Source organism: Pipra filicauda, unplaced genomic scaffold (genome assembly GCF_003945595.2).
Source record: "Pipra filicauda isolate LSUMZ 115617 unplaced genomic scaffold, ASM394559v2 scaffold296_size2174093_pilon, whole genome shotgun sequence".
NCBI classification, from domain to species: domain Eukaryota; kingdom Metazoa; phylum Chordata; class Aves; order Passeriformes; family Pipridae; genus Pipra; species Pipra filicauda.
The window spans coordinates 581,053-607,518 of record NW_024104416.1 but is presented as its reverse complement, the minus strand read 5'-3'; the positions used below and the strand labels follow the sequence as shown (position 1 = coordinate 607,518).

The window sequence follows — 26,466 nt, the reverse complement described above, 5'->3', positions numbered from 1 at the left end:
ACGTTAATCTCCCGACGTTAATTTCATTACATTAATTCAGTGTTAAGAAAACGCCAACGTGCTTTCCTGTAGTTGGTAACGGTAACATATAAGTGGTTCCAATGAGAATAGTGTTTTCCTCTAAGAGAAGGTAGATCCTGGTGTTTGCTACACTCACAGCTGTGCAGTCTGCCAACTATGAGTAGCTACTGTAACACTAACTGGAACCACTTATGTGTTAACGTCACCAACTACAGGAAAGTCTGCTGGGTTCTTTTAACAGTAAATTAATACAGTAACTTGTATCAGTTCACTTTAGAGCAGTGAATGTGCGCTTCGAGGATCGCCTCGGTAGAGAGGGAGCGGCACTGCCAGCGCGGAGCCAGCCCGGGATCCAGCCTGGGGTCCAGCCCGGGGTCCAGACCTCTGGAGAAGCCAGGCAGGACTGGTACTGAGGGAAAGGAGCACACCAGCCTCCGGACACCTTCCTGGCTTTGCCTGGGGTTTATTTTCCCCCCGATTTTCACCTCGGTCAAACCGCTCAGCGATCCCTGGCACCGGCCGCTTTCCCCGGGGGGCCTCCCCTCGTCCCGCCCGCGCACAGCCCAGCGCTGCGCTGCTGCCCCCACTCCCGGGGATACCCCGAGCGATACTCACGAAGGGGCCGGGGCGGCCTCTCCTGAACAGGAACGACATCGGGATGGGACAGGACGGGATGGGACAAAACGACCCGACCCCGCTGCCTCCCGGGCACCGCCCCAGACGCTTCACCCCCGCAACCCGCCCGGCAACAACGGCGCGGCGGATTCGCTGCGGGCCCGCGCTCCTCCAATCGGAGCGCGCCTTACTCAGCCGGTTGCCAAGGGCGAGCGGCCCCGCCGCGGGGCGCTGGGGCTGGAGCGGGTCGGGCTCCTGAGGGCCAGGCCGGGCCGGGCAGGTGAGCGCCGGGTCGGGGAGAGGGTCTGACTTTTCCTCGGTGTCTGTGCGCGGATCTGTGACCGGGGAAGTGATTCTGCCCCATGCTCGGCGCTGGGGAGGCCGCGCCTCGAGTGCCGTGTCCACTTTTGGTCCCCTAGGTTTGGGAAGGATGCTGAGGGGCCGGAACAGGTCCAGAGAAGAGCAGCGAGGCTGGTGAAGGGTCTGGAGCACAAGTGCTGTGAGGAGAAACTGAGGGAGCTGGGGTGGTTCAGCCTGGAGAGGAGGAGGCTCAGGGGAGACCTCCTCACTCTCTACAACTCCTGACAGGAGGGGGGAGCCAGGGGGGAATCGGGGTCTGCTCCCAGGAACCGGCAGTAGGTCACAGCCTTAAGCTGTGCCAGGAGAGGTTTAGGTTGGCCATCAGGAAGAAGTTCTTTACAGAGAGAGTGATGAGGCGTTGGAAGGGGCTGCCCAGGGAGGGATGGAGTCCCCGTCCCTGGAGGTGTTTAAGGACAGACTGGATGTGGCATCAGTGCCATGGGCTGGGTGACAGGGTGGGGTTGGGTCACACGTTGGGCTTGATGATCTCAGAGGTCTTTTCCAGCCTGGTTGGTTCTGTGATTCTGTGTTTGCAGCAGTACTGTCTTGTCTGTGGTGTCTCCTCAAATCATGCCTTGGCCTCCCAGACTCCCAGGTGCCCCTGAAGTCAGAACATCATATAAGGCTGGCAAACCTGACAATAATCTCTTCCAGCAATTCCCTTCTAATAATGTGTCTGGAGACTCCCACCAGCTGTGGCTGGAGGTGCCTCAGGAGTCGGCTTTGCAATTCCAGCAGACTTTCTCCCAGGAGGGTGGATGAAGGCGTGGGAGAGGCAGTGTGGGGTTTTCCACCATCCCTGTATTTTAATTCAGACATTTTTCAGACTTAGTGGTAAAGCTGGAAGTGGAATTTGAAGCCAGCAGCCTGTGTTCAGGTGAACAGAGCTGCTGACTGGTTTTGATATGCTAACCATAACTGTAAGGAGTCTTGGGGAAGGAGATAAGTGTCTCTTCTAGAATATTGCATCTTAAGTTTATGATTAAAATATGTAAGTTTGCAACAGGTTTTTAAAATATGTTACTGTCCCTTCCACGTTTCCTTCTAGGGTGTAACTGCTACTGAAGTAAAGATTTGAAAGGAGTCCTGATGACAACAAAAGCAAACTTCCCTGTGACAGCAGGATCTGTAGTTGTCCCTTATGGTCATGTAATTGGAAATGAGAAGTGGAGAGGGTCAGAGGTAGCCCAAAGGCTACAAGGTAAGCACAAACAAATTGGAAGAGGACAAACAGTTCTGGCAAAGCATTGCCCGTCTATCACCCAGTAGTGTTAAGAATGGCTGGAATATGCATTAATCTGTGCCTGACTGGTCCCAGATTTGTGGTACGTTTTTTTTACTGAAGAATCCTGTGATATATCTGTGTGATCAGCTCTGTCATGTGCTCATGGGTGCAGAGCACTGAAGAGAAGCAGCAGAATCTGCTCTTGTGGGGCTTTGTGGTTGTGCATCTCCACTAGACATGGATACTGATCCTGTGCTGTCATCTCTTGGCACAGCAAACTAAACCAGGATGATCCTCCCAGAAAAGTGTGTGATATTTTTGTTCAAGCTCAGAGTTTACTGAGCAGCTACAACACTTACAGATCTGGAGTGCTATTAATTGGCATTACCAAAGTACATCACACAGTGCTTTGGATTGTTTGTCTCAGTTTTACTTAAGGAGAAGAAAGGCTTTTACAGAATATAAAGTTCATTGTGAGGTCACTAGGATTATTGACACATCAGGAAGGTTGTGCTGTGCAGTAATTGTTATAGTAGTTGTATAGTATATATACTATAAATATACTATATAAAAATATAGTATATATTTCATATTATATATACTTTATATATATTTATATGTTATATATTAGTATATATTTATATTTATAGTGTATATATATAACTATAGTATATAATTTTTTTAGTTACTGTTTTATATATATATATATCAGTAATTGTTTGTTTTTAACCACTGTATTTTTCTTACAACAATCTCACCTTAAGGGAAAGTCAAACTCATTTTTGAAGATGGCCTGGGACTGGTGGACTTTCATCTTTCCAATAGAACTTGCATTTTATATATTTCTGAAGCAGATTTGGTTGCAGGGGATGAATTCAAACGAAGATTGGTGAGGTTTAGAAATGTAAGTGCTAAATAAAAAGGTTTCAGTTGATATTTGTTTATTCTGTGCTTCTGAAAACATTCTCCTTGTGTTATTTTTACATTCTAGCTAAACTTTTAAGATAGTTTCCACTGGAAAGCTGAATCATTCTGAAGCTGTGGGATGGTGCTGCATTAAACCTCAGTAATGCTGCTGCAACTTCTGTTCTTCCTCTGATTTGCCATCAGGCAGCTCATACTTGAAAGAATTTCACTCTGTTATGTTGCATCAGCTTGTCATTAACAAGGTCTTTTCTTCTTTTTTCCCTTTCAATACAGGGCAGCAATCTCAGGGGACTTGTAATTGTAGAGAAAACCCAAATAAGTGATCAGTACTTCTCAGCAGTACAGAAACTCGTTGTACTCGAACTTGGAATGGTGTTGCTTCCTGTGGCAAATCAAGGAGAAGCTGCTCAGCTCATTGTTCAGCTGGTGAGTGTCTGTGTTAGTGGGCAAATATTTTTAAAATGTGGGGCATGTGGGAAAGCTCTCGATCTGGGATAGCTGGGATCTTAAAGGAGCACGACATTGTTTGAATGTAAGGAATAAATCTCCTGCAACAGTGATATGGGGGTATAGCTCAGTGGGAAGAGGGCTCCTTTGGGAACAAGAAACAAGGAAAAAAAGGTTGAACAATATGATCCTGGATTTTTTTCCTGTGATCTTGCACCGAGGTACCACTAGATAGCATTAGGCAACCTCACTTAAGTTCTCTGTCAAAACCAACTTGAGGTTTTGCTTTCTCTAAGGCTAAGGAAATTGTTCTTATATTGTTTAGCCTTTCTCTGCATCAAAAAGATGACAAAAATCATTGTTTTCATTAAGAAACCGTTCCCTAGTGAGACTTTGTGGAACTGCATCAAAATCAGGGCACACACAGAAGCAGGGAGCTCGTTTCTAAAACTTCCCGGTGATTGCCCTGACCTGCTTTGCCATGAAAGAACCAACTTTAAAGGCTGAGAGCAGAGCTCCTGCTCGGTTGGCTCACGGCTGTGTTTGGCTGCAGGTGCGGGAGCAGAGCCGGGATCAGGGCACCAACCCCTTCCTGCGCAAGCAGCGACCTCAGCTGGCAGAGCCAGCGCTGTTCCAGACAGCGCAGCACATCCCGGGAGTCGGGAAAACAAAAGCTCTGCTTCTACTGCAGCACTTTGGGAGCATCCACCGGCTTTGTAACGCGTCCATCAGCGAGCTGGAGCAAGTAGTTGGGCAAACAGCAGCACAACAAATTCATGCCTTTCTCTGTTCCTGACACGCTATTTTGCAAAGACAGACTTTTTGTATGGGTTTTTTTTCTTGTGAATAATAAAATTTTGGTTTTAATAATCACGTATTATGGTAGTTTTTATAATCACGGCTGGCAACTACTGCAGGGTGCTAACTAATTGTTACAAATATTCCTCTGCTCTGAGCAAGAACATAAGGCACACACTAATTTCCCTGCAAGTTGGCTACCACTCAGTGTAGAATGATTCTTTAGTTAGCTGACAGAAAACAGAGAAGTTTTGACTTGAATTGAGGAGTGTTTTAAATTTAAAAAGACCCTCGGCCCAACCTTTCCCCAAGGACTGTGATGAGGGGAGGAGGAAGGCAGTTAATGATGCAGCTAAGAGGGGAAATATCTGCAAGAGGACTGGAACAGGAATATCTGCAACAGAACTGAGAGAAATGAAGAGCTAGAAGGGGCATTCAGGTGACTTTGCTAAAGATTTTGTTACTTGGAGAGCCATTTCAGCCCCCCAGGCAAAGTGAATCTCTTGTGAATGGAATATCAGTATCTGCCCACTGGTGCTTGGGTGTGTAAAAGCAGCCCAACTACAAATACATGGGAAAGAGTATTAAGTTTTTTATGTAACTTTTATAGGGAAACTCTAGAAATATATTTATACTCTTTATAAGGAAGCCACTTTTAAACTCTTAAGTTCCTGTACTGTCCAATACAAACTTTTAAGAAAGTTTTTTAGATATTTGTAAGCAACATCACAGAAATACACGAGGCACAGCAACAGTAAATAGCAAAAACCTGTAAATTATGCTGTATCATTCAAAAAGCTACTACTAAGTGACAGCATCTGATTTTTATTCTTAAATAAATGTCATCAAGATATTTACACCTACTACATAAGAAACTAAAAATAAACGACAGCTTTCAAGTTTACACCAAGATGCAAACTCTCCTTATTTAAGTTTTGAGTATCAAACAGCATATATCTACTCTGTAGATGGCAATGGTAACTAACACTACAGTGTTAGCAATTTTCAGTTCATTTAGAAAAGAGAAGAATCTCAAAGAAATGCTCACCAGTTGTCCTTGTCTCCCTCCTTACTATATATGTATAGCTGCTCATGAATTTTTCCAAGGACAGAAGGATTTGATATGATAGTAAATAAATATTCTGCCACTTGCACAAGCACTCTTTTCCTCATCACTGCAATTTATATATTCTTGATTAATATACTATAATATGTCCACTTTGAGATTTGTTTCACAGCTAATTCATTTTATCAAGACTAATAAGATACAAGTCTCAAGGTAAGTAGGTTAAATAATGTCATTTGGAATAAAGCCTGTTTTTAACAATTGCATCAGCAGGCATTTAAAATGTAACCTAGAAAAAGAGCAGAGTACAAGCCTTTTGGAGTTCAGAAGATATTTTAAATTTTAAGCCTTCTAATTCTCTTCCAGAATTAAATTACCTATTCAGCAGAACACACCAAGTGTCTGCATAAAAACCACAATGCTATGACACCACCCCTTGGCACAAGGTTAGTTTCTCTGAATAACATTATTCTCTCTCATTTGTGGTTTAAGATTAAAGTAGTGTTAAGCGACTTATTATTAACTCTAAGACTTTAAGAGCAAAATCATCCTTTAAAGTGTCCCCTATTGTTTTGCATGCAGCATCAAGTTTGTAATAAATAACTCCCATCTAGCCTAGTCATAAAAAATTAGTCATGATAAACTGTATCTTGAAATTCCAAAGGAATCCAGTCCTCATGTAAGCAACTTATCCTCTACATATTGTTATTGCATACCTCCCAAACCACTTCATTCTGACCTTCAAATACTTCAGTTTTACAGTCTTTGCCAGGCTCTGACCTTCATCAGTGTCTCAATGCACAGGCAAATGAAGTCCAACGGTATTTGTCTGAGTTTATACACACATATATAAAGATAAAATTGATTTTTATAAAGGTAAAATTGATTTTTATATACATTTTAAACAGAAGCGTCACGTTAACAGATCCTTCTGGAAGATTCAGTACAATGAACTTTCCGTGTTCAGAAGTGTGAAGGGTAAAAGCTTCTTCTTAGTCTGAGAACTTCCAGCCACAGCTGAAGGCAGGCAGAGGGTGCTTGCAGCTTTCTGTCTGTTTTTAGATCCCCAACTTAGAAAAGGGAGTTTCAGCGGGGCTTTCTTGGTCTGATCGATTTTATCCTCGTCCATGGCTAAGCAGATTAAAGAGTAGGTCTTCTGCATTCCCACAGAGTAAGTTGCACTCTTGCTATGCTGTAGGAAAAAGAGAAGCATTGTAAGAACCGGTCACCCAAAGTGGGTCAGAATTTGCCAGTAACAAAAGGTTACTGTGCAGGCAGCTTTGCAGGGCAGCTTTCTGGGCTAATGACATTACTGAGCCCTTGGCAGTGCTGTGCTCCCGGGGTTTGGCACACGGACACCCAAGGGGATCCTCTGCACAGCAGAAAGGAACTTGGGAATCTTTCCATGGGTCGTTAAGCATTTATTGCTTCTAGGGTAACTATATAATATATACCCTGGCCTCCCTACCAAGCTGAAATATGTAGTTCTTGCACAAATCTGAAGGGGAATATTTTGCTGTCTCTGGACAGGTTCCATGGTGATCCCAACTAGGACAACAAGAGCTGCTGTAGGACATTCTTTTGGGAAACCTGAAAGGCACAGCCTTCTGTGTCTTATCTTAGCTGTGCCCGGGAGCAATCTGATTATATCCCAGCCTTTTGTTTCCAGTTTGCAGCTTAGAATGGCAGGTGTGTAATTCCTTATTTTCAATAAGGAAAATCAACTTCTTAAAGTAAGAAAACCTAACAGCAGTAAGGGCACCTTGAGGGCTTCTAAGGCAACACTATTTCAACGCCTGGGTTTGCCAGGGAATGTCAGGAGCATGAAGTAGTGGATTTAGCTGAACTACAGGTTCTTTCACACATCAACTAAGTTATTTAGAGCTTAACATTTTTAAATCTTGTGATGACCTTCCCTCAGTCTAAAGCTTCTACAGCAGTTTAGTAACTGACTAGACAGTTAAAGTCCTCCAAAATAAAAAATACGTACATTAGTCCATGATCTAATACACAACTCACAGATCCTTTATGTTAACAGTGCATAGAAAATAAACATGTGGTCTTGGATGTTCTGTTTCATCCGTAGTTGTTTCCTTGTGGTTTTTCCAGTGTTGAACAAGGTAATACTTTCATCCCCCAGGACAAGTTCGGGGAACTAAACTATGCCTTGAAATTTGTAATGCAATTAATCTCGAGTAGCTTCACTACAAAAAATCTCATCACCCAACCATTCTTATGCACGCAGACTACTTTGCCTTGCCAAGGCACAATGATTTAAGCAGATTGTTTAAAACTGAACACTTGCCTGAAGGCTTTAAATATTCCCTAGCAGAGTGGGATATCTGACTACATGAAAGTAAACGCTGATCAGGGACTGAAGGCAGGCAAGTAAAAAAAACTCTCACATCTCCAGTCTGCAGAACATATTTGCCTCATGACATACCAAAGATGCTGCTGTATCCTGGCAACTGATAACCTTAATCTCCAGGGCCTGCTCTCCCACACTCCTCAGTTTTTCCAGCACCTCGTTCACTCCGAGCCACTTGCAATCCACGCCACCGACTGAAACAATGTAGTCACCTTCTTTCAGGCCCATCGACTGTCAAAACATGGTGCACAGGTTATTGTCTTGAATTTGGAGATGCATAAAACATTTTTGTCATCATACAGTACCTGCCTTAAAGGCATTACCCTCTTAGATGCTACAAACCCGTTGTCTAGCCAGACATGTGCAACTTTTCCAAGTACCCAAACTACCTATTGAGTTAGCATCGATAAATGTGATTCTGGTATACTCAAATGTTGGCTCTTTTTACGTCCTTTTTGCTTTTCCCCTTAAGGAAATGAACGCTGGTTGTTGCTACCCTATCGCTGCCCATGAGATATTTTCTGCCCTGTTTACTTCTTCATTATTTTCATTTGTCCTTCTGTGGTTGCTTCTGCCTTTTCTAGAGCTAAACTGTGCTCATCACTGCATGCTGCTTTATCCCTTTGGATTTTCCCCTGAAAGAACAATAGGTTACAAGCCAATAAAATGTTCTTTCCTCTCTTTCTTTGGGCACATGCTACCTTGTCTTCCCTTCCTGATCCTGATCCTTATTCTTGTTGCTATTTTTTAAAGCATTTATCCCTTCAACTTCCTGAATTAAACAGGGAGTAACACCTGCTTTTATTATTTGTGACTTTTTAACTACTAAGAGTGAACAGAGGAAGAAATCAACTCTAGTTTCATGTGATGTCAGGGATACCCAAACTTAATCTACAGTGTATATAGCACTGAAAATGTGTTGAGATGACATGAATTGACTATTCTAGTGTATAGAACTCAATAAATACTCCACACACCAGTATGAACAAGCTAAAGTTACATTTAAGGTGTATGGCTATGGCAGAGTCTGCACAGAAACTGTTAATATTGCCCCAGGGTACTTACTGCTGCAGGACAAACTGGATCCAGACAATAAATCTGTACTGGTGAACCCCCTTTGAGGTGGAATCCGAGCTCTCCTGCTCCCTGGGGGATGCGAATGGTGCGTGGAGCCGTCCACCTCTGCTTGGCTGAGAACACCGTCAGGGGGCCCTGCAGGGAACACAGCAGGCACAGCACGTTCACTGCCAGTCCTAAGGAAGCATTTCTATTAAGTTATAATGCTTTAAAGCTCATCTGGCACAGAGTTTACTCGTGTTAACTTCCAGCTACTCCCCCTGAAGTGCTAAGTCCTGCTTTATGGCTGTTCAGGTGCTACTCCAAACAGTGGGATAAACACAACGGCCAGGCTGTCCCAGGATCTCGGAGGTGTGCACAATCTTTTGGCTGCAGCGGGCTCTGAGATCCTGTATTACTGATCCCAACCAGAACTCCCAAAGCCTGGCTGTGTCACGCCCAGGTCACACACCCTGCAGCCCATCTCCAAGCACCACCAGCTTCTCCCCACCTTTAAGCTGTGTGCAATTATCTGTTAAGACTCCATGGGACTTTTCTGAAGGTTATCAAGGCTGAATGCTCTGCAAGCCACATACAAATGCCACTTTTTTTCTTTGCTAGTCTCAAGTGGACTTATACCTCTAAAGCTAGGAATAATCTCTCCAATAAGTTCAGCGAAAAACCAGTTACTACAGGATCATTTTTTCAGGCTAAAATACTTGTGTCCCTTTTCTCACAGCAGAGTGAATTTATACTTGCTATCAAAATGACAAAGGTTGGTCAGCATTAGCACGTCACATACCAGCTTGTGAAAGAAGTCTTTAACCTTCACCTTGGAAAACTGAGGAGCGATTGTTTCTATTTTATGCTCTGTTTTAGCTAAAACAAAAAGAAAACAAAATTAATTTTCTCTCAGCTATTAGTTAAAAGACATTAAAATTTGTTTTTCTTGCATTCCAAGCTAGATAGAAATTTCTCCTAAGTTCTTGCCAGGCTGTAGAAAAACCTCATTTTCGTGGACAATTTGTAAGACAAATATCTGAATGGCCTTAAAAATATCTTCAGATCTCATAGTAGCAACACAGGAAACTTTAAAAAATCCATCCAAACAAAACTATGCTATTCCCCTCTTTAATTTATTTTTCTTTGGGAAGTATTTAAAGCCAGCACTCATCTTTCCTCCTCCTTCCAAAGAGGAAAAAGTTGTATGAGCTGGACTAAGGTAGAAAAAAACCAAGAGCAGTCAAATTGAGTTAACAACCCAAACTAGTACAAGAGTTGTGCCTCAAGAAACAGCTACCAGTTTTCCCTCATGTGATTTTATCTTTCAAAATTTCCCCATTTTTCCTAGTTCTCAAGACAGCCACCATAAAAAGCTGAATTCCAACTAACCACCAATTATCTACCCCAGAAAACAGTGTTGGCTGAGACAAACACTGTGGAACAGCTGTAACAAAATTTATTTCTCTGTGATTGAGGAAACACGTGAAGAATCTGAACTCTACAAATGTACAGCATATACTTGTACATTATTTATGTTATGCATGGATGCATATTACGTATGTATCCATATATCTAAATTAAGGGCATTACCACCAGTCCTAAGGAAGCATTTCTATGAAGTTATAATGCTTTAAAGCTCATCTGGCACAGCGTTTACTCATGTTAACTTCCAGCTACTCCCCCTGAAGTGCTAAGTCCTATTTTATGGCTGTTCAGGTGCTACTTCAAACAGAGTGGGATAAACACAACGGCCAAGCTGTTCCAGGATCTCTGAGAAAGATGTGCAGAATCTTTTGGCTGCAGGATATGACAGCATGTTCATGTATGGTTAGATATCACAGAATCATAGAATCAGCTGGGTTGGAAGGGACCTCTGAGATCATCAGGTCCAACCCTTGATCCAACCCCGCTGTGGTTCCCAGCCCATGGCACTGATGCCACATCCAGTCTGTTCTTAAAAACCTCCAGGGACGGAGAATCCCCCACTTCCCTGGGCAACCCATTCCAATGGCTGAGCACCCTCTCTGGAAAGAATCTCTTCCTTTATCCCTGGCTGTGCCCACTTACGAAGGATATCTGGAGCCTGGATTAGACTCAGAAAGTCATCTTCTGTCTCTTGCTGAGCATATTTGAGCAGTGACCGCTTGTGTGCAGCTGTCAGCACCTCCTGGAGAACGTCAATGTTCCGCAGCTTTTTGCACAGCCCGCAGACCCTCAGAGCTTCCTCGTGGTAAACGACGGCCTGGCGCAGATGTGCCTTCCCTGCCAACACCACAAACCACGGGCTGTCACCCCCAGGCAAGAAACACAAAGGAATTTTCAAATGATAGCGAGCAACTGTGTGAAAGTGGCAGTTACCTAATTGTTTTCTCCTCACTTTGTCCTTCAGAACAGCCAGAGCCACGAGTCCTTCGGGCATGTGGTCATAGAGCTGGGACAAGGCCTTCTCCTGCTGGTCCTCATCATCACCAGGCTGCACTGCAACAAGGGACACCGAACACCAACCATCACACACCTCCTGCTCCCCCCTTCCTTCAGCTGGATTGTTGGGGAGTTATTTTTTTTTATATACATATTAATAGGAATTTCAAGTTTTTAGGAACTTTATCAGTTTCATCATCTTGATCAGTCTTGCATCAATAGGCAAATAATACTTCTATGCCAGAATATGTGGATAAAAATGGAACTATTTAGTAGCATATAATTTTTCTTTTGTTTCTGCTAAAGTTGGTTTATTGAATTTTCAGATTCTTCTGTAAAAGACTACAGAGCATGGCCTCATGGTTGAGTAGGAAAATTTAACATATGAACACAATTTAACATATATTGAAGTGCCAAAGTTACTGTCCTATTTACAGACCAAATTATAACTGTTGGTGTGTTTATTACTGTTATTTATGTGAACATAGAGAGGAAGTATGATTCTTACATTCATGGTCACACAGAATGGTGGCAGTGAAATAATGTGCCAGAGCTTTGTAGTGGTCTGACTTTATTTGTGCCAGCTTAGACCAGGAATAGGGAATATTTTCTTTCACTGGTTCCTGATTCATTGCAGTGTTAACCAGCATGTAAACCTCTCCCACCTGAAATAAAGCACAGGTATGAGAATTTAACATTAGCTATTAGGTGCTCAAGTAAGGGATATCATATTCAGTCTTAAGATAACTTCACATGCAATCACATCAAAGAGGGAAAAAAATACAGTTAGAAAGGATTGGAAATAAGTTTGGAAAAAATCTGAAATTCCATCTCTGATTTTTCCCTTATGAGAAAGGCAAATCTGTGTTGTACCCAAACAGATGGACTGAGTCAGTAAGCCTTTATGGGTTCAGAGTTGAATAAAAACACCATATAATAAAGAGGTTTTAATTTGTAAATATATCTGATCGAGTTAATTCAGTTGAGAAAAGGGGTGAAGCATATTACTTATACAGTAAGTTTGTGCTTCACTTTGAAACTGTGGAGTCACACCTAGCCTTAAGTTTGTGTGGTCTAGTTAAAACTGGGATACTGTACTTCACATAGAGGAAATAAAAGTTTTCCAAGCAGTGAATTCTGGTTTAATGGATCAAACTTCTCCAGCTGACAGAACCAAAAGGTCTTTCCCCAGCAGCTGATCAATCCTACAGGTAAGTCAGGGCAACTTTGCAGGCTTGGTAGGAAAGGCTTTGCCTGTTTATCCAGCGTGGAACCAGCTGATCTGCTACTCTGAAATGACTCAGAAAGCAGGTGAATGTCTTAGTGGCAGACCCAATTTTTGGGATGCACTTCCAAGTAGGAGCACTACACCTTCTGGGCCTGCCTCATTGTCTGGCAAGTCCCAAGACAGTTCTGCAGGTACCAGTCTGGCTCTGTTCATCATGGTCCTTCCCTCGGTTACAATTTAGTTATTCTTTCGGACCTGGGTTTTTTAGGTTTGCTGGGAAACAAGACAGGTTGTGTTCAATACTTAACAGGGAACCACACAAACAACCCTGGCCTTTTGTGTGTAGTCCTGTGGACAAAATCTGTACTGTTTGCAAGAGCAACATAAATAGCAACATAAAAAAGCCTTCAGCAAATTTACTGCCCGAGTGTCTCAGCATGTTTCTGTTCAGCTCCGTGAATTATTAACTAAAAAACTGTAACAGTTCTAAAACAATGTTTAAATTGCAGCTATTCACGTTTTAATCTTCTGTAAGGTTGTGATTCTCACTGAAGCTTGGGAGCTGTCCCTTTTTATTTTTAATAAATGCTGAATTTTTAATAAATTCCATTAATGCTACTAGAAGCTGGAGCTATTAACACAGCACTGTAAACAGTTATTTTTAAGACTAGATTTAAAGTCCCATATTTCACCTTGGCAACTTCCTGTGTCATTTTTACAAGTGTGAAAAACTCATTGCGTATTCCAGAGAGACCAATCTGCTCAAAAACACACTCCTGAGCTTGGGCAAGCATCATCTTCACCAGCACATTCAGCATAGCTGGGCTCATGTCATAACTTGGGGTGTGAGTAAAAGTCTCCTTTAAGTAGCTTAGGACTCCTGAAACCACAAAAAATGGTTTTGTTAGCATGACAAAGAGAGAAACAAGTGAACTTAATTATCATGTACCACAATAATTAGGATTAAAAGCATATCTTCTAGTATTGCACTGCAGCAATCTGAAGGGACTCTTGCTGTACATGGAATTAAACTGACCTATAGGTTTTGCTTTGTGTTTCCATCAGTCATCCCCAGGCACAGTTCTCAAAACTACAGTTCAGAGGAGCGACAGAGACTGCAAGTTTTGAGGGCACTGCCTCCAGCTTTGTTTGGAACAGTTCTTGGGATGGACCATAAAACTGTGCTGAACTGGAGGTGACTTGTATATGGGAGCAGGAGGCAGGGTTTATACAGGGGACAGAAAGAAACCTGCATAGCTGTAAACAGGTGACAGCAGCATGGAAGGAAAAAACACAAACCTATCAACTTAATTATAAATCTCCCTTTCAGATGCTGCTCAGTGCATTGTTTGCCCCAGGGAAAGCTCCATTCTATGCCTCTAAGTAAACTAGAACCTTTCTGTGTTGATATTTAATGGGGTAAAAATAAGATTCTTCTTTAGACATTTGTTTCCACCAAAATGTAATTTCTATTAGTTATCAAATTAAAAACAAACACTAAGTACAGTGCAAATATTGAGTAACAGGTTCACAGATGGAAGCATAACCTTCAGTGTGCCTGTCATCCAACTGGTTTAGTGAGTTCTACCAGCTTGCTAATTGCTGATAATCCTGCAAAAGTGTAACAGTAAGACCTCTGCCTTTTGAGTGTCCCAGCTTCTGTAACCTTCCTTCTTGCCACTACACTCAGTTCTGGCCACGTTGTGCTGTATTTTCCTACTAACAGTTTCTGTGTTTTTTATTGTTCCATGTTACACTTATACCTTAATTTTTAATATGCCCTCACAGAAATTTGAATTATGGCCATCTTTACCTTTTTGCACTGAAAAAACTAAGGCCAAACTTGCCAGGTGCCTCCCAAGTACTGATGGAGTGCCCTACTGCAAGGAACTGAAAGCACAGGGGAGGAAATATGTGGGGTTTTTTGTTCTTAACATATTTCTGCTCAGGCAGAGAGCTTTGCTGATGCCAAACTCTGTGCAGTACCTTAGTTCAGCACTGAGAAACAGTTAATTCAAGCTCTGTATCATGTCTCTGCCAGCATAATGAGGTGTCACGGAGCCATGCACAGGTACAATGAAATGCCTCCTGAGCACATTGCTCTGGGGCCCTGCAAAGGTTCTGTGGGAGCAAACAACACCTTTCCAGTTTGGAATTCATTCTGTTCTGCAAACACATTGAAGTGAAAAGCAGTGATTTTTTTTTTTATTATTATTTGCAAAATGGAAGGTGCAGCAATAAAATGGGAGAAATTTCCCAACTTTTGTAATGCCTTTTAGATGAAATACAGAAGTTGAAAAAGAATTTTTTAAAAATGCATGAAGAAATGGTATAATTTTTTTTTTTTTGATAGCTGTGTACTCAAAAGAGGGGGTTCAGGACAATTCAATTTGTGGTTTGCAGCTGTTTCCACCCATACAGTGGAAACCAACAGCCACAGATTGTTAGTGCAGAAATTAATCTTACAGTACATACTAATTACACAGGACATGTCTTCCAGCATTATGTGTAGCACAGATGATACTTCAAAAACAAATTAGAAAACCTATTTAAAAACCCCCAACAAAACAAAAGCTTTTATAACATGTTAGTTCAAGTTCTCCCTTTATTAGAATTTCTATTTTTCCTTGCTTGGGACAGAGACTGATTATTTTGAACCTGTTTGCCTTTGGAATCTCTGGAAAACAGGTAGTTGACTTTCAGTGAATTCCAACTTTTACCAGAGAATACAGCAAGATGAATTTTTAAGACCTCCATCTGGAAAACTAGGTTTTAAGGCTTTTTATCAGAACTTTAAATTGCCTCTTGTACAGATTTAACAGCAATGTGCTCTCGCTGAGGTAAAAGCAGTCACACTGGTGAAACAGGGAATGCACAATGGAGCAGTTAATGCAGTTAATGGACCTTTGAACTGCAGCTCACTAATCACTAACCACAGGATTCACTGGCTTTATCTACATGTTCAGACTACAGCTGGAGATTACAGATCAAGAATTAAAGCTTCATCTGAGCTCCTCACTTGGCTTCTTGAATTTCTCTATTCCTCCTTTTTCGTGTAACAAAGTCAGTAGGAAATGCAGCCATCTGTAGGACATCTGAATGAGATCAGGAACATTGGCATAAAGACCCTCCCAGTATTTTAAAATGTGTACCTGCAGCTTTCTGAAAAGCATCAACAGCATTTTCGAGTCCAGCCTGGGTCTGACGGTTGCATCTTGTTCCAATCTGGGTGTAGAGAGCTCCAATGTTGAATAAAATACTTGCCTTCTCAAGCAACAGATTTTGCTGACACACTGGGACACCTGTGAAGGAGTCATACCTTGGGAAACAAATATTAGAAGTGTTAAGATTCGCAGAGTCCATTGAAACAACAGGTAATCTCATTCTGTTTTCTGAGTGAGCAGAGTGGGATTCTAAGTGGAATTCTTAAGAACTGCTCTGCTGCAGTGAAAATGGAGATGAATAGAAACACCATCATGTACTGCAGGACATGCTGCAAGCCAGAGAGCAGCTGTGTTTGAGCCTCAGTCTTCAGCAGGTCTCACAGCAGCGCCTCCAGAAGGTTGTTATATCTCACCCAGAAGAGCCTATAAAACATCACAGAGGCCGAGAGCAGGAAGTACCCACGTGTGCTGCTGTGCTCTCCTACTCAGATGTCACCAGAGATCAACTATAGGCATGGTCAGATTCTCCACTGCTGCTGGTTAAAGTTTCTATTTGCACTTATGAATAGAAATTTAGCAGTTCCTCCTGGCCACAGGAGTTCATTTTTTTCATCATAAATCTTTGAATTCAGAGTCGAATTTTGCTTACAGGTGTAGTAAATATTCCCCTATAATAAATTAAGTCACTCCTTTCTCTCTTGTGGCCCAAATGGTCTTCTTAAGAAATGGAAGGAGGGGAATTAAGGTCTGACCCATTCCTCATCCGCTTTGTGTTAGAAGGTTTGGAGTTCAGAAACATCTGTAGCTGTCCAAAATGGTTATTTTCTGTCTTTTGCCCTTGAGCTAACCTGTAGCCCAAATCATAATCTAGCCAATGGTTTCGCTCTAAGCATGAAAGGGGTGTATTGTACTCAGGTTTACACTTAACTCTAAAAAAACCCAACAACACACACTGCAGGGAGTCAGGAGGAGACACACACTGACAGGCTTCAAATTCAGCATGAGACAGTTAATGATTAGCACTGTTCTGGGCAAGGAAAAAAAAAAAGTACTAAAGAGAAACATGAACTACACACCTACCATGTAAATAAAACTCCCATGTGCCTGGTGGGTGGGAAAAATCTGTTTTCTACGTAACCAAGTTGCAGGAAGTAGCTTATCAACATCTCAATGCCAGCCTCGTCTCGGCTGGGAGTGCGGCAGGCCTGGGAACACAGCAGAGGAAAATCAGGTGTGTTCTGGGGACTTACAGGATGAAGTGACACACCAGGGAGAAAGCCCTGCTTCCTTTGGACTTCTGCATAGCAGAGAAATGTGTGGAATCCGAGAACAGCAAGCCTAAGGCCATATGGATGTATTCCAAATAAGAGTTCTTCAGCTGCACAGAACCTCTAAGGGAGCAAACAGGATCTGTTTGTAAAGTCTCAGAGTTAATTACATAAAGATTGCAGGTGTTTTATGAAAGCTACAGAGAACACCTCTGTTTTTAGTATAATACAGGAAACAAACAATACTTAGAAATACCTGCCATTCTACTACAATATTTTGCCAGATTCATTCACTTCAGCACTCTTCCTGCTAAATTTAAAATAGTTTGAATTAAAACAAACAAAGAAACAAACAAACAAAAAGCAGGTAAGACAAATCTCGGGTTTACAAGGTTTGCAAAGCTTTATCACTTTGCATAGCTTCATCTTTTCCTTCGCTTGTTCTTAACTCAGATTTTAAACCTCTCGGACAATGGAGATTTGTGTTCCACGCCTCAGAAATGAAGTCAGTAAGAATATGATAAGCTCTAAGTAAAAGTGGCATATTCTGTTTCCATACAAATGTTATTATTTGCAACTGTAGACTAAAAGACCTCATGGTATGCCATACTTGAACTTACCTGTCTCAGATCCATGAGATCTGCTATTTCATCCTCATACTCAGAACTGTCTTCACTATAATGTTCCAGAATAAAGTCCTAAAAAAAGGTAAAAAATTGGAATATCTAAAATTAACTTACTTTTTCTGCAGTTACAATCAGTATAAAATTGATTCAGTTGTGAACAGTGTCTACTCCCTTCAAGTTAACAGTAAAGTAACATACAGCAATGAGACTACAAAAAGACAATAGGACTAATAATTTGATTTGATATCTGAGATAAGAAACTTCACTCCAATGTAAAGGAACCAAACACCTGTTACAGCAACTCCAGTAGGTTTTAAAACAACAATACTTGGTGGTTTTGAAAGGGGCAAACAAAAAGCTGTTACCTAAAATGACAAGGGAATCAAGTGACCATAAAAACTTGTTAACAGAAACAGACTGTCAAATTCTTGTCAGCTCTATTAGGGCAATTCCAAGGTGGTTAATCACTGCATTATGTCCAGTAAAACCTTCAGTACTACTTCCCTTTACACTTAAATCAGTAATCAACGCTCTTAATTAAAACCAAAAACCATAGGAGGAATTTTTCTTCACTTTGGTTTAACTCTGCTGTCTCCAAAGTAGAATTTCTGACAATATTTTCTGCCTCCTTGTCCTAGTTAGAAAGGAGCAGTGACCCAAATAATTGGTAATGAATTTTTAAACACGTTGTGATCTTGGGTTTAGGGCAAAACAAACATTACTTCTGCTTCTTTAAAACAAATCTGAAATGGAAGTTATTTCTGTTAGCTGCTCATTCTGAGATGTGTATGAGAAACTTACCTTGAGGGGGAGTGTAAAGTCAACTTCCTTGGTTTCCTTCAGGCCAAGAGGTACCAAGGGAATACTGAAAGTCTCTCTGTGGAAACACAAAAAAAGCAAATATATTCAGAAATATTTGTTTTCTGTTTGCCTGTTTTAATTACTTTTGTTTATTTGATGACAGGAAGTTTGTACACTGATGTGTGCTCAGGGAAACATTTGGTTTAACATTTATATACCTTCCTGCCCAAGAAAATCTGCTTAATGGCCTGTGACTTCTCAAGAAGAGAGTGAAAAAAGCTATTTGCCTGTGCTTTTTTTTTTTTTCCATTTAAGCCTATTTTTCCTTCAAGGAAAGAAAAGGTGACTCTCAAAGTCTCCTTACTGCAATTTAGCTCCACAGCTGCCAGGAGATCTGCCCCAGTAAGAGCTATGGTAATTATCAGGAGTTCTAATCAGTATTTTCCATGCTGCCAAGGGTTTCATATGCAGAAGTGATGTGTGTGCCTAATGCAGGGGAAAACAGGGCCAAAATACACCAATTTTTACAGGGAAAGGTCTAGGAATAAGAAATCCAAGAACTCCTTAGTTCCTAGACAATGCTAAGTGTCAACCTGTAGAATATCAAAAGGCTATAAGGATGAGAACTGTGACTTAAAGATCAGAACTGTTTCCAGATACACAGATTTTTGAGTAGGTTTAACAGATCACTATCAAGAAGTTCTAAGGTTTATTTAATATTTTCATGTTTTCTGAAAGCAACCGTTTGACCGTCCAATCACTGTTCCACTACCAACTGCAAAATCCCACAGTTCTTTATGGTCTTATCAGCAAAGTCAGCTTTCTTACTAGTGAAAATTCCATCTTGGGAAGGTGGGATTAGGAATGGAGCTTCCCCAGCAGAGGAAGAGTCTTTCACGCTCCAGAAAGGGGCTCTGCTAACTTGAAGAAGACTTGCAGGATGCAGAGCCAAAACACCACTGCAGGAAGTGCAAACGAGCTGATTGCTGCTGAGGCTTTTAGAAGAAACCTCAACGCTTTTGCTACAGATTATATCAAAGCTTTCTCCCCAAAAAGGAAGTGAGACACATGCAAAAGAAATCCTAATCTCCTGATTTTGTGAACTCTACGTCACCCACTGTCCCTGTAGACACCAGTATTTGTCATTCGAAGGAATCGAATGTTTATTTTTGGCATAGCTGAGGCATCACACCCACAGAGCCAACGTCATGGGAGCACTGAGCAGTTAGGGAGGTGATCCTGGATTTCCAGAGCCCAGGAGAAACAGCATCACACTTCCCACTGCAGCTGAGGTGTGTGCAGGCAGTGGGAATGCCAACCCTGCAGGGCAGTCCATAACCCACGGGTGTGCCCTCACCTGAACGACTGGAGGCACAACACTCACAGAACAGCTGCTAAGAACTGTTTGCTCTTAGAGGCTGCAGAACAGCTACAGATAAGTGATTACTTCAGCTTTTGAAACATAAAAAGCATTTACAGCTTAGACTGAACAACATCAGAGAGGTAAAATACCTTTAAAACAGACTGGGGAAGCAGGATTAGGAGAGAATAATAAGCATATTGCTGTCCAGCCTCAAGGATTCTGCCTGCCTTGGGGTCTGACCTACTGCTCACCCTGCATTGAGAATCCAAGTGTTTTTAATATTCCTTAGCTAGAAGAAGAAATAGTACTTGTGGAGTCCTGCTCTCATTTCCACAGCCATAACTTTCATAGTGCTCTCTGTGCTCAGAGGCATCTATGAACACCAATACAATCTTGAACAAAAAGAAAACCAAACCAAAAAAAAAAAAAAAAAAAAAAAAACCAACAACCACAACCACACACACAAAAAAACACACGCACAAAGACCCCCCAAACACACCCACAAAGACCCCCAAAAACACACGCACAAAGACCCCCAAAAACACACACACAAAGACCCCCCAAAACACACACACAAAGACCCCCCAAAACACACACACAGAGACCCCCAAAAAAAACATATACAAAAAAGCAAACAAACAAACAAAAAAAATCAAATAAAAAAAAAAAAAAACGAAACATAACATTTTTGCATTGAATAGTTGTCAAAGTTTGCCATGGAGGTGGAAGGCAGGAACTTTAGCATAGGTTTCTTTCTGAGAAAAACTAAACATAGATATTTTTCATCAAGCCAGCATTCAGTTGAAAGCTGCCCCACTGGAAATGTGCTTTATCAGCCCCTCTACATTAAGAATTCCTTGTAATCCACCTGGAAGTTAACACCTAACTGAGGACAGTGCCAAGAGGGACTCAGACCTGCAGCATGCAGGCAATGAATACTTGGAAGTCTTATCTTTGAGGAATCCATTGCAATTTAAAAAATTCAGTGGAACCTTGGAAAAATCCAGTTTCATCTACTTAAAATTTCTCTGCTTTTAACTACCAAATTTGTGAATTTGTCACTGAAGGGCGCACATTAAACACTACCTGGTCTGCTCTGAACAACAAACCAGTGTTGTACTTCTGTTCTGAAGAGAGGGCTGTTGTATGCACCACACTGGAGAAGAGACACTATCATATCCCCAAGTTTGCTCACTCTGCACTGAGCCCGTGAGCCATTCCAGCACGGGGAATTCTGCTCAGTGCCAGGTTCCCAAGTACAGCCCCAAGAGCTTTCAGTTCTCCCCTCTTCAAAGGAGCTCCATATCTAAGGATTGGTGGAACATTCCTTGCCCAAGTGAAAGGCAAATATGCAGACTAACCCTTAGTCAACAAATCTCCCATCAGATATGTTCTCTTCCTATCGAGCTCCCTGTTCTCTCACGTGGTTATTGTCCAACATTCACACTCCCCTAGAAACAACTTTGTTTCCAAGGGTAAACAGATCTGTTAATAATTGAGTAACTTGGCTTTATACTTACTCTGCATTTTGATAAACTTCGACTGAGATATTAAGTCCTTCCAATTCCTCCTTTAGGATCTGCAGGTCTGAGTTGACAAAGCTCAGCTCCAGCAGTACCTGCTCTCGTACTTTGTTGTTGGTGGTTGCTCTGCAGAAAGAGACACATCATTTTTTTAGTGCTGGGGAAAAGGTTTCCCCACAAGCTCGGCTGACCCCTTGCCAGCATTCTCAACATTTTTAAGATTTTTTTTTTTATCCCCTTTAGGAGATGATACAAGACCTCACGTTTCAGATTTTATTTTCTGTCAAGAGAGTGCCTGGGATAGTTTCCAGATAACTGCACATGCCACAGAAGGTTTGCTAAATGCTAATTTTTGGGGGGTTTCATTAAGGGTCAGGCTTCTTTTCAGATACATTAATCAACAAAACTAAAGCATTAAACAGAATCACTATCCTATTTTCAGACTGTGTGATTTTTTTTTCCTAAAAGAAGACAGGAGGGTGGAGGTCAGGAGACATTTTTTCAAAAGATACTTCCCCACTTTATAAATTGAATCAAGATCTGTTGAGACTTCTGATCTTAAGAATAAAAGAACAGTTACTACAGAAAGATCTACTGGTAGAAAGATATTTCTTTTTAATACAAGACAACTTTCTCTATAATTTCATTTTGTTGCATGTAAATGATTTTTTGTTTCTTGTTTCCTTTGCCATTTATGTATTTAAATCCCAACATTTTGAACTGCTGGCACGGTGGATGGTAGTATCTAGCCCCCCCGAGCTTTTCTGTGTATTCATATCACAATTTCTAACCTGATTCTCCATATAGAGAATTTATGAGAACATTGCTCTTTCCAAGAGACTTAAACCATCTGTATCCATAACCACAGATATGAGTTTAAGATAAAAGGTCTTGATCTGTACCCACAGATACAGATATTATACCCTTTGAGTCCAAATCCTAGACAGTAATAAAATTTATTTCAAATTTGCAGCATTTTGCATTTATCTTTATTTTAAGACAAAATTCACCTTCATAAATATTTAGGAACAACTATGTCATAAATCTAGGCTGTACTTGGAACAGTCCTCCTGTGGACACCTTGGTGAAGAACTAGTTATTCCAAGGCCAAAATTCTAAGTTTGCACTTCTTATTATAAATTAGTTATCTGTGAATTTTCTATGTTGTACTTTAATGAATAACTTGGATTGCTTAAATTAAGCAACGTTAACATTTATTACCATAATAAGACAAACTTGACACAAACACAGGGTGGAATGGATCTTCCTCAGTAAAGGCAGCACTAATAAATAATAAATATACATAAACTCATAATAAATAATATATAATAAATAAAACAATAAATAAATGGGCAAGCCTTGATGCTACAAGCATTTTAATCATGGTATATTAAGGCTCTGTGTTTAGTCTGGTTTACCACCCTCCACAGGAGGGATTCCAATACCTTTTTCAGAAACCCCAATGCTCCCTCCAGGTCACCTTCTCTGTTGGCTCTCTTGCTGTAACATCTATGTCAATTTAGAGTTCCTTTGATTACCTTTTTATGGGTTTTTTTGCACTGTAGACATTCTTTGTAATGACAACCAGCAAAGGCAGCTACAGGGGCAACGTGATATCCTTGAGATCCACATAACTCTACTCTGAATTCAATTTTAACTCAGCTTTTCCAGAACAAAAGACAATGAAAAGGAGTGGGAGACTTTCAGAAATTCTAAAAACAAAAGCCTTTGCACTACATGGATCGTTTGCCTCAAGCCTAGCATTTACTTTCAGCCAAAAGTAAAGAAAACTGTATTTCCAGCTTTTTCCCAAGTCCTACTGCAGAAGGCTCCTTGTGGACAGCAATTTTATTTTTCCTTTTAGAAGCTGATGAAATTCAAATAGAGTCTGAAAACCTAAAGCTTGTTGATGTTTTTCCTTAGGAGACTGTAAATACATCAAGCCATGTGAACTATCTATTTTTAAAATTCCTTCTTTCAAAGAACTAGCAAGTTTTAATAGTCCAACAGATGTAAATTCACTTTAGATTTCTAAAAACTTAAGGAATAAATCTGAGCCTCTTTCCTTAAATAGGCTTAGTTCCCACTCTTGTGAACAGCAACTTCAGTATTTCAGCAGTTAATATTGGCATCAGAAGCTGAACTTTAGGACAGCTTTAAGTTGAATGTTCCCAGTGTCACTTTGGACACTGCTCATCTCCTCAGCCTTTACAAAACACTCCTCTCCTGAGCTGACAAGCAAAACCACGAGCTGAGTGAACAGTGCTCAGTTTCAAATAATAATTTTGCTAAACAAACAAAAGGTAGCAAAAGACTCTAAGTCTTACTCCTGAATCAACTACCAGAAAAGCAAAACAAAATTAAGTCAGTCAGAGGCTAAAACTACCTAAATTTTCAACCTGTCCCCTCTCGTGCAAGAGTGGAGATAAAGGGAGGTGACAAGCAAAGGGCAACCTATCAATTACAGCAGGTTTAAGAAAACTGAATTTATCCAAGCATTTTCACTTCTTTAAGTATACTTCCTAGATTTGGTTCTTGAAGAACCATTGTTGCTCCAGTTGCAGAGAAACAGACTCTACAGGAGACTATTGCAGATGAGAATTGAGAAAATTTCTGTGCACCAGGGGGATGGATTGGCTGTTGGAAAGCTGCAGCACTGTTTGCTAAGCAATTAATCAAGGGCTGTAACAGCCTTAAGACAGGGCCAACACAAGGCTATTCCTGTGGGGACGCCCAAACAAGGAACCATGTCCTTAAAAAAAAATTTGTGGACAAAATACAGTAGATGAAGAGCAGAAGCTCTTCTGGTTACCTCCAACTTCAGGAGAATTTGGTGGCAAGTGTAACCCCAAAGTACATTTGTGCTACCCTGCTACTCCTGTGCCATCACTACATGGAATAAAGGAGGCAACTGATGGTCCTTTCCACTGTGGGGCACAGAGTTAAAGGATCTTGGAGAAAGCAACCGCACAGGGGCACTTTGCTTTGATTTGAGGGGTAAAAGGACTCATTCCAACATTCACCACCTGTGACTCCCAGAACGGTTCCACCAACGCTGCCTCCGTACAATCCTAAACATCCCCTGGTCAGATGATGTGACCAATCCATCTGTTCTAGAACAAGCAGCAGTCACAAGCATTGAGGCCATGTTGCTGAGAACACAGCTGTGCTGGGCAGGGCACGTCTCCAGGATGAAGGACCAACCACCCCCTCCCTAAGATCTTGCTTTATGGGGAACTTGCCACTGGCATGAGAGGAGCCCCGAAAAGGAGATACAAGGACTGCCTGAAACAACATTTCAGCCTTGGCCAGATTGATCACCATAACTGGTCTACTCTGGCCTCCAGTGGGGAGGTCTGGAGACACACCATCTATAAGGCAGCTGTCTCCTTTGAGAACGCAGCAGGATCACCCTGGAGGAGAAAAGACAACACAGAAAGAATCGTGTCTTGCAGAATTTACCACCTAAGGAGTCTTTCTGCTGTGCCTTTTGCAACCAGACCTGTCTATGTCATATTGGCCTTTTCAGCCACCAGCGTGCCTGTAACGAACGTGGGTAGAGCCCTGCCCAGATCTTCCTTTGCGAAGCCCAGCCATGACAACATTCAGCGAGGTTCCCTGGCCATCATCACCAGCAATAAAGGTGAACAAAGAGAGCCACCTAAGGCAGTGTAACATCGAGCTGTTTGCTACAACAAAGCAGCGCTGAAAGAGAACTTGAGAGCAGGTAAAGACCCCGTAGAGCTTCAGCTTGAAAAAACTTCAGGGCAATTCACAAAGCATCCAGCAGCGATTGATGCAGCGTGTTAGGCAGACCGGGAAAAAGAAACTGCTAAGAGACCTTTACAAAATTAAAAGAAAATTTTTTTTTAAAGCGTATCTCGGAAGAGAATTAGCAAGCCATGCCATTTACCTTAACAGATTTTCAGCACCAGCTCTCATTCTGACTGCTCTTAAGATCTGCTGGTTCAGGACAGCTCTTTGATTTTGCAGTTTGCTTCGTCCAGTCTCGGCAAGAGGATTGCACCCCTGGAATTAAGAAAACAAGTTTTTTTGTTGCTGTTGGAAGACACTTCAGAGGAAGTAACAGTGAATTTAAAGGAACGTTAGTGGCATGGGCTCTGTTTGAATATAAATTAACTACAATTACATCAATGACAGTGTTTCTTCTCAGACTTGGTCATTAGAAGTAAAAGAGACAGCACGACCACAGTATTTAACGTTTAAATCCAGACAGAAAATATTTGTTTTAAAGCTTAAATACAGGTGTGAGACAGTCTGTTCTCCCCTAAAAACATTTTCAAGGTATTTTGCAAATACAACCCAATTTGACAGAATATTATTAAGCATCCTACAGATGCTCAAAAAAAAGCAGTACCTGGCAAGGTAGGAACTCCCATCAAAACTTCTGCTTTGATCCGAGTTCCATCCTGGGATATATGCAGGCTTGAAACACAACTCTGGCAAAATCAGGCTTTGGTGGCACCACTGCTCACAGTTTTAAGAACCTTTCAAAGGATCTCTGCCCTTTCCTTCTGGTGCTCAGACCTTCGGTACAACTCCTACCCCTCCTTCCATCTGAAACTTATGAAAATAGAGCTTGACAGGGTGAGATGACGATTTTACCTGCAGACATTCATGAAATTAAGCCCTTAAGAAGTGTGAAATCCAGAATTCCCAAGAATGCTCTGGTATATGTGCACACCTCACACAAGAACAAGACTCAAACTACTGAAACCTGTGTTTGAGCAGGACTGAACCATTGTATTCTGGTGAGCACCGATAAGCTAAAACTGTTACAGATGAATAGGACTGCATGGTTGCCCTTTTTTTTAAGGGAAACACAAATTTAACACCTTTTTAAATAGGCGAGAAGTTTCCCTTCCACACTTTTATTCTTTGCCCCCGCCACTACTCTTAAAAAAGAGACAGCCAGCACATCCCTGCAGCCTTAACTACTAATTCTGAAGCAATTATTCGCTTTTTATTGGTTTTATAACCACTCAGCTTTAAAGCCTTACCCTTAAATAACGAATGTGGCCTCGCCCGATGTCATTACAAAGCTTATCAGTCCTATCGATTGTGTCTTACGCAAGAAGGAGGCTCAGATCTCTCAACACAAGTCTTGTCTCAACTACTCCAGCCACTAATTATGCACTATTTTGAACATCTCCCTCTTATTTTTG

General features: G+C 41.5%; 3 protein-coding genes across 4 annotated transcripts in view; 1 reads left to right on the top strand and 2 right to left on the bottom strand.

The window, feature by feature from the left end:
- CEP89 (centrosomal protein 89) overlaps positions 1-742 on the bottom strand; it is a 32,967-nt gene extending 32,225 nt beyond the window's left edge. For both annotated transcript variants that reach the window (XM_027744732.2, XM_027744733.2), the window contains exon 1: positions 637-742. In XM_027744732.2, coding sequence (XP_027600533.2) covers positions 637-675 — 39 coding nt within the window. In that variant the 5' untranslated portion in view covers positions 676-742. The remainder of the gene's footprint in view (positions 1-636) is intronic.
- A 95-nt stretch (positions 743-837) lies between these two features.
- On the top strand, positions 838-4,465 carry FAAP24 (FA core complex associated protein 24). The gene is made up of 5 exons (XM_027744738.2): positions 838-916; positions 2,045-2,197; positions 2,986-3,125; positions 3,422-3,574; positions 4,149-4,465. Exons 2-5 carry the CDS (start codon positions 2,086-2,088, stop codon positions 4,389-4,391), a joined length of 648 nt encoding a protein of 215 aa, XP_027600539.1. The 5' UTR covers positions 838-916; positions 2,045-2,085; the 3' UTR covers positions 4,392-4,465.
- Positions 4,466-5,147: 682 nt separating this feature from the next.
- The window catches only part of RHPN2 (rhophilin Rho GTPase binding protein 2), a 29,776-nt gene continuing 8,457 nt past the window's right edge, over positions 5,148-26,466 (bottom strand). The window contains exons 2-15 of the mRNA XM_039383045.1: positions 25,194-25,309; positions 21,278-21,406; positions 18,395-18,470; positions 17,588-17,665; positions 16,780-16,904; positions 15,688-15,854; positions 13,228-13,415; positions 11,816-11,972; positions 11,245-11,364; positions 10,954-11,148; positions 9,686-9,762; positions 8,893-9,039; positions 7,903-8,058; positions 5,148-6,651 (exon numbers count right to left, since the gene is read on the bottom strand). Of these exons, the coding sequence (XP_039238979.1) occupies positions 6,400-6,651; positions 7,903-8,058; positions 8,893-9,039; positions 9,686-9,762; positions 10,954-11,148; positions 11,245-11,364; positions 11,816-11,972; positions 13,228-13,415; positions 15,688-15,854; positions 16,780-16,904; positions 17,588-17,665; positions 18,395-18,470; positions 21,278-21,406; positions 25,194-25,309 (1,983 nt within the window). The 3' untranslated portion in view covers positions 5,148-6,399. The remainder of the gene's footprint in view (positions 6,652-7,902; positions 8,059-8,892; positions 9,040-9,685; positions 9,763-10,953; positions 11,149-11,244; positions 11,365-11,815; positions 11,973-13,227; positions 13,416-15,687; positions 15,855-16,779; positions 16,905-17,587; positions 17,666-18,394; positions 18,471-21,277; positions 21,407-25,193; positions 25,310-26,466) is intronic.